We start from the raw sequence: 8,095 nt of genomic DNA, 5'->3' as shown, positions 1-8,095 counted from the left end.
ATATATATATATATATTATAGATCATCGGGAATTTTAAGCATCTAGAAACTTACATTTTATTATACTATGAGCCATAAAACTGCATACCCAAAAATATTCTAGAAATACAGAACAAGTTGGAAATTTCGATGAAAAGTTGTTCATTATTTACCTACAAACTCATAAACTATAACTCCATTTTTTTTTATTTAATTTTTTTTTACAGAAAACATTGAATATGTTCAGCCACAGGAGGGATATAATATCCTATTGCAATGCGATATCAAAGGCTTAGTAAATGGGGGAAATGTTGAAGAAACCAAGATTTACTGGTATTTTAAGGTAGGAGCATATTTAATTGTAAAAATTTGGGGTTTTCCGAAAAAGTTTTTTTTTTTTTTATATCTACATACATATCTACATACACATGTATAAAAATATAATACCTGCTTGTCAAAACATACATCAATAAATTAAACAATGCTTGCAGCAATGCCGTGAAAAAACTGTGGACGGTGATCGCCATCACGATTGGTTGCAGCTTCCCTGTGAGGAAAACTTCTGCAAATCTGATTTGTTACTCCGCAACGTCACCGAAGAGTATTCTGGCTTATATAAATGCACAGTAATTCCGTTAGAGCCCAGATCTGACAAAGTGCATGCTCGACTTTTTCATCTCGAAGTAAGAAGTAAGTAGGGGGGTGGCAAAAATATGCCAAACAAAAAACTGAAAATGAGCGCTAAAAAAAAATCGATAAATTGCCAAAATATCCAATTAAATTTGAATAAACCTACTTTCCACATCCGTAGATGTAGTTGGACACAATTTACAAAAACCTAGGCCGCTAAATGATTTGCATTCGATCTTCGACAGTGGTCGAAAGTGCTGAATGAACGAATTTTCATTCGGTAAAATGGCGCTCAGTCGATGAAGGATAGCGCTATTGTGCATTTCGCTCGTTTAGGTGTTTCACAATAGAATATTTTTCACCGCTGAGAAGCTTTGTTTACAAATCGAGCAAACTAAATAGTAGTGGTATTCATCTAAAGCGATAACTTTATCAAGCAGATAATCTTATAAAGTATACGCACTCTGTTATATGAACGACCAACACACTCTTTTCGTTTACACATGCGACAATAGTCGTGTTTTCTTTGGTTAAAGAGCACAGTATCACTAATTTTATACTAACTTTAACTAGCTCGGTAAATGGGAAAAATTATATTTAATGAGATAATATCTATTTAAATAAATATACAAATAACTTAAAGGCTTTTTATTTGAAGCAAGTTAAAAGAAACAATGGCAGAATATCTGTTTGTGTATGAATTCATTTGTCACGGCTACCAAACTTTTCGGCCAAATTATCAGTGAAACAAAACTAACAGAACGGATAATAATTGAACCAGATCTCTATCAGGATAATATCGTTGTTGTTGAATTTGCTTGCAAAATTTTTATGCTGATCCCGATTATTGCCCAAGAAAACATAGCTAGAGTTGCGACAGAGTTGCATTGGCTTCAGTTTATCAAGTTTATTCAGTGAAATCGCTGGATAAATTTATCAGAAATGTGTAAACGAGTTCCCATACAAATTTTGACAGTTCATTTATAGGGTTTACACAGTTATAAGTTTATACGGTTTTCAATGCATTTATAAGGTTGATGAATACCCTTAGTGTGTTTATACATACATATGCATGTAAATTTGTGCAAATTGAAATAAAAAGAAAGCGAGTTTATAAAAACGTGGTAAAAATGAGTACAACGAAGTTCTAGTTCAACGATTCGGGAGAGGATGAGAGCTTAGTAAACTGGCCAGGAGTAGAAAATGTTTAAGAGAGTTTCGAATATATTTTGACATGAAATATATATAGAAGAAATTTGTCTACAGATTTATTAAACCTTCCGACTGTCCAAAGTGGCATTTGTGAGCCAAATATATTTAAAATATTTTAAAACTATCAACGCTCTACTATTTTGTTCTCAGAGATCGTGAGTATTGATAGATTGTGTCAGCTGACTCGAGTTTACGTACCGGTGCGTTAATGTTCTTGACTAGTTTCAGCTTAAATCTCTACAGATATCAGTAAATCGCAATCAACATTTTCTTGATTACGATTACATTAATTGTAATCATAATATTTTTAGGACTATAATAAAAGTACTCGTAATCGTAATTTTCATGATTACAATTACTGTAATCATAGTCCTTAAATTTTTAATATTACAGTTATTATTGTAATTTGTGTATTTATGATTATAATTAAAGTAATCGTAATCGCATATAATTTAAGGATTAGAAGTAAGCAATCGTAATTAAAATGTAATCGTAATCGGAAACTTCTCAGCTCTGCCCTGTGCGACACGCCCTAACCGACTTCAATCGGGACCAAAATGTATATGTAATATCTTCGACTATAGTAGCAGCGACGTAGGGATTGAGGCTTAGGAACCACCCTAAAATACTTATGTACCAAATATATAAGTTATATAGAAATGCCCTATCTCACATCGTCGCTGAAATGCAAAAAAGCCGTAACTGACTAAAATTTTTTATTGCATTAAACGATGTGGGGACTTATAATTCGCTGAATGCATCATAATCAATCAAGTATTCAATTTTGAAAATCGAGGGAAATGTGCCAAGCAGAAAATAAATAGCCAAATGAACCATCTGTTTTTTGCAAATTTTACGTTCTCATACTTCCATGGATATTTTGTCTTTTTGAGACAAAATTCTGACGATTTTTGCTGCTGTATAATTTTTTTAGGAGAATAAGAATACACACCTAGTATCAAACAAAAAAACGTTCCGATATATTGATTTTTAGTTGCGTTAAAATTAAAAAATATTGGAAATCTTTAGTTAGTGCAACTTCTAGTAATAGGTCTGATACCGTACATTGTCGGAACTTGCCATTTTTACCATATTTTACTTGAAATTGATCCCATACTTGTTTTGAGCGCATTTTTATCAAATGACAGTTTTACTTTTTATATTTAGACCGAGAAGTACGGGATCAGGCGCGGCGAAAAACTCCTATTACTCCAAAGTGGAGCATTATAAATACATACATATTACATTTGCATGAAACATTAAAATTGAAATCAAATATTTGCTCTTCTCCACAGATAAAAGCATGGTGGTACCCAAATTTATTGACCCTCATCCTTTGAATAAAAGTGCAAGTACCGGTGAGCAGGCAGTATTCCATTGTCGTGTGCAAAGCGAAGAGCATCCGACCATAAAGTGGTTTCGCCGCTTGACTACAGCCAATTCCGTTGGTTTGGTGTATACTGGCCGTATTGGCAAAAGAGGAGTCAATCCTAAGCCCAACTTCCAAACTATCAATTATAATGGCAACACCTATGAATTATTGTACACGGCGCTTGAGAAATATATTGGAGACGACATTTACCTTAGCAAGTTGATTTTGAACGGTGTGCGTCGGCAAGATGAGGGCTTCTATGCTTGTGCGGCAATTAACTTCCATGGGTATAACATAAGTGAAGCTTACCTGAAAGTTGATAACAAGAAAATTGTGGAATATTGGACGGATTACAATAACAATGGAGCAGCTTATACTGATCGACGCGAATTCTGGATACTCTTTCTTATGCCATTGGGGTTGGCTATGTTTCCGCTAGTAGTCTGGCTCAGTTACTTGGCTTACAAGAGGCGTTTGGCACGCAGCGAAGCAAAAAAAAATCACCTACCTATTCCGATGAGCTCTCGGAGGGGGACCGTTGTGTGTTGAGGACGTAGATTTAGTTATATTAGAGGGAGGCAAACTAACTGACCGAAATTAGAGACATTTTAATCAATTCAAGCCAGAACAATAATTGAAAAAATGTACATACATACGTATTTATTAGTATTTTTACGAACTTTTGTAGCTGTTTCATAGGTCCTACCTTGGATATGATTTTACTAGGGGCCGATGTTATAAAAGTCCGGGGCAAAATATTGTCGTAGAAGAAAGTTATACTTTGATCCCAGGGCCTCCTAGACAATAATCCCTTATTCTTTTTATTTTTCGAACGTTTTAGGAATAAGTCCAATAATAACTGAAAAATCCGGACTTTTATTTTTTTTAGTTCACTTATAACAGTTAAACTTGGCCAACTATTTTTTAAGGCCGAAATAAAAGTCTTTCCTAGTATAAACAAACCGCTTATCCAAATTAAACAAATTTGGTACCATATGTAAGAGGACTGAAAGAGCTTTAAAACAGAAATGTTTAAATGAAGGTTACCACCTATTTATATTTATTTTTTATAATTTAATGCAAAATAAGTTCATTTACCTGGCCTAAGGTTTGTTCTATGGTAAATAAATAATTAATTGAAATATTTTACAATAGGGGGTATTCCCAGAAAATGTATGCACAACGCATGTTTCAATAATTAAAGGTTTGCTCAATAATATTTTCGCCAAATTTTCAAACCTTTCAATCAGAATTTTCGTATGCAGTTTTGTAGACCATTCAATTCTAGTATAATGAATTGCAAGTTTCAAACTGCTATAAAATCCCGTTAGTTTTTAGCAATTTTCTTCAACTTAAATTTTCGAACATACTTTTGTATGGAAAAACGTAAAAATCATTTTTGTGAGCTGTCTGCAAATGTTTTTTGTTGTTGTTTGTCGCTTCACCTGAACATATGAAAAGAAATTCCAAATAATCGGCAGGGAATCGGCGGAAAAAGGCCGATGCCGATGCTCAATTTTGTGCCGATATTAGCCGATTCCGATGCCGATTAATCGGTTGGACTCTAGTTTTTAGTTGTGTTTCTTTACAAATTATCCAGTAACTTGCCAGCAACTCTCCAGTAACTTCATTTCTGAGATTCGCTCTTAAACCTCTTTCTTTTGACATCGATATTACATATTTAATCTATCTTGTCAATTTATCTAAACTGCAGTTTTCAAACAGGTGGCAACTCTCTAATTTTTTTCTTCGTAATTAACGGGACTCCTAAATATATATATATGTATATGATAATTGAAGTCGGTTGTGTTTGCTTAAAAATTACTTGTTCTTTAGTAACTATAATGCACAGACATCGGCCTGTTACAATTTCATTACGTACATATATGTATAGATTGATAACCAATACCCGGTTGCTTTGCGCTTTGTAATGGGCGGTTTTTGCTTACGCGTAAAAGCACATTTAGCGTATTTTGCTCTAAATGCACATTTATCCATACGAAATTCGTCACCTATATAAATGCAACTCCCGTTCTGCATTAAAAATATAAATGCCAAAAGCAACCCTATGATCTTCAAAAATTTCCACGATTCGAACATGGTTTAATGAGAGAAAGTGACAACATTGCTTTTTCGGATATATAGTTGTTAGCTGCGTTTCAGTGATCGCCGATCGGGATTTCATTTATTATTGTAAATTATTTGGATAAAGAACAGTTACGCAAATTCAACATCGATGTGATGTTGATAGAAATCTGGATCAATTTATGATCAACTATGTTTGTTTTGTTTCCTAATTAAATGAGGAAGTTTTAATTGACAGCACCGACAAATGAATACATATATACACAAACAAATTTTCGGTTATGGTCAAAAATTTGGTGTTTTGAATTTTTCGTTAAAAATTCCTTTTTTCCTTTTCAATAGGGTTTTTTTGCACGTTATCTTCTCCGTGCGAATTGATCGTGATAAGTATGGATCTGAATAAGCGATTTGCTAAATGCGATATCATGAACGCTCTCGAAAACATAAATATGTTCGAAAGTGCTAAATGTTGCATTTTAAATGCAGCAAAAAGCTGCATAATACAATCATTTCATTCTATTATATGTATGTGCATTAGGGTGCTCCAAAATAAGTAAAGTCGGAATTTTAATGCTGTCACCCGCTAGGATTGTTGTACCCCTTTACTTGCCGGAGAATACGTACCCCTTGTGTTTAATCAGGGCAATAATCTATCTACATGCCAAATTTCAAGTAAATCGGATTATAAATACGATTTTTTCGAAAAGATCAGTCCGTGTTCCAGCTACAGGATTTTTCGTTTTTGCCCTTGTTATTATGGTTGCTGAAAGCTATTAATATTCAGAATTTCATGAAAATCGGACCCGTCGTTCGCGATATTACCTCTTAACTCGGTTCACTAATTTTAACACAAAAAGCTTAACTTAGAGGCAAATTACTACATTCATAATTGAATTTCGGGATACGCTTTCCCTAATGCTGACTACGCACGAGGCAACCGTTGAAAAAATCAGGGCATGATGCTTCCAGCGTTGCCTCGTGTGTATCATTGTTGCTCATAGAAAATCGTATTGCCGCACCGTCGCACGAAACTCAAAATATTTTGATATTTTGTGTTGGTGCCGTGACGGTTGCCTCGCGTGTTTCGTTGTGTATTGAGTTTATTGGATTATGGCGTTTTCGTTTCTATAAAAAATCTTGCCTTCTCGTCGCCCTTTTTTTAGGTTGCGTTTCTTTATACATTCCGGATAATCCCATTTCACAGCCGGAATAAACAGAATGCCTTTGAAATATACGTTAACATATCATCAGGAACGTTCTAAAGAATAAGTAAACAAAAAAGTTTATTCCAAACGTTCAGAATGAATAAAGAAATGCAGCCTTAGTGTTTGTGCGTAGAAGGCAAAGAGAAGGTTGCATTTTTCGGTAGAAACGAAATCGGCCTTAGTTCTTTGAAAACAGTTGAGCTGAAAAGGTGTTTTGGTAGAAAACAAAATTTTCTTCCGTATGTTCATTTCATAACAGAGCACACACCACTGAGGTTGCCGCAATGGTTGCCTCGTTTACATTGAACAAGAAAAATAGGTTGCGTCACAACGTTGCTTCAATGGTGGCCCCGTGTGTAGTCAGCATAACCCTTAAAATATAGACTGGTTTTTAAACTTTTTCGATCCGCTCTCATGTGCACTCACTTCTGTTGACTGATAGCTTGGAAATCTATCAAAAATAAAAAATAAGCATTTATTCTTGGAGAGTAGCATGGTTGAAAGCTTTCAAAAAAACAAAATTTGTAGCAAACAAGTTCAAAATTTTTTTGTCATTGATTTGACTGCATATCTATTTTATAAATATATATTTATATACATATATAAACAATCCTTATTGTGCTACTTGATGATATTGGAAATCTACTTAAATTTCTATTTAATGCGCCAATTTCAAGTGCATATTTTTTATTTACGCATTTGCATCAACGTCGCCAATCAATTGGAGCCGATAGAGGCCCCCGACCAGTTTGAAGCCTAGATTTGAAAGTCATAAAGTCGGGTCAAATGTCAAGAAAACGGAGCTCCAATCGGAAATCGGTTGTGCCATGTCCCAGCATAGAGGAAAGCGATTTAGAATATTACAGTCCGGGTTGTTATTGTATACCGCAGGTGATGCCAAATATTACTCCTTACAAAAGTGCCTACCTCCACGACTACGTACCACAATGGACGGCGACCTGCAATACTGCCACCTATGTGGTGGACACCTACGGAAAGGTATATTACCTCAGCGACTTTGAACATCAGATGCAGTCTCCCAGTAACATGGTCGAAACGGAGATTGCCTACCAAATTCACAACTATGTTTTTGAACAAAACTGCGAGATAGCTGCTGAAGATGATGGGAATGAGGCTGTTAGTCCACGTAAACGTGAACGTCTTGAAAATGAAAATGTTGTAGAAGAAGCAGAAGAGGAAGCTTCTGGAGATTCTCAACAGACAAGTTGCAATGAATGGTCAGCCCCTAAATGTACAGTCAACGGACAAGCAAAAACCGATGGCGCTGAGAATGGTTACTATGTGGAAGAGCCAGCTGACATAGAAACTCAAGTTGAACCGAGTAAATGAGCGTAAAAAGAAAATTGTACTTGTTTATTACTTCGTATTGTCTGTATATTTTGGAACATTTTATTGAATGTGACCATTGTCGATATTTACTAATACATATGTATGTATGTATATGGATTTGTATTAATATGAAACTGCACAAATATTGACTCGTTTGTGGATGGCAGCAGCCGGATCGCTATCGCTAATTTTGATCGCCAAAAATCTCCAAACGAATAGTAGACGCGCCCCTCATACTGTCAGATTTGGTTGATTACACGTT

The 8,095-nt window shown here is 34.9% G+C and overlaps 1 protein-coding gene across 1 annotated transcript; it reads left to right on the top strand.

Annotated features, from left to right (window-relative positions):
* Positions 1-199: 199 nt before the first annotated feature.
* LOC108380968 (uncharacterized) lies at positions 200-4,510 on the top strand (the record flags this gene model as incomplete). Its single annotated transcript, XM_017637371.1, is given in 4 exon segments — positions 200-322; positions 471-669; positions 3,117-3,692; positions 3,695-4,510. Coding segments are annotated over 4 exon segments (954 nt in total), but the record flags the coding sequence as incomplete, so codon positions are not given.
* Positions 4,511-8,095: the final 3,585 nt, after the last annotated feature.

The sequence above is a fragment of the Rhagoletis zephyria genome, unplaced genomic scaffold, assembly GCF_001687245.7.
Source record: "Rhagoletis zephyria isolate East Lansing unplaced genomic scaffold, Rhagoletis_zephyria_1.1 Rzeph_scaffold_20985, whole genome shotgun sequence".
NCBI classification, from domain to species: domain Eukaryota; kingdom Metazoa; phylum Arthropoda; class Insecta; order Diptera; family Tephritidae; genus Rhagoletis; species Rhagoletis zephyria.
This window is presented reverse-complemented; position numbering and strand designations above follow the sequence as displayed.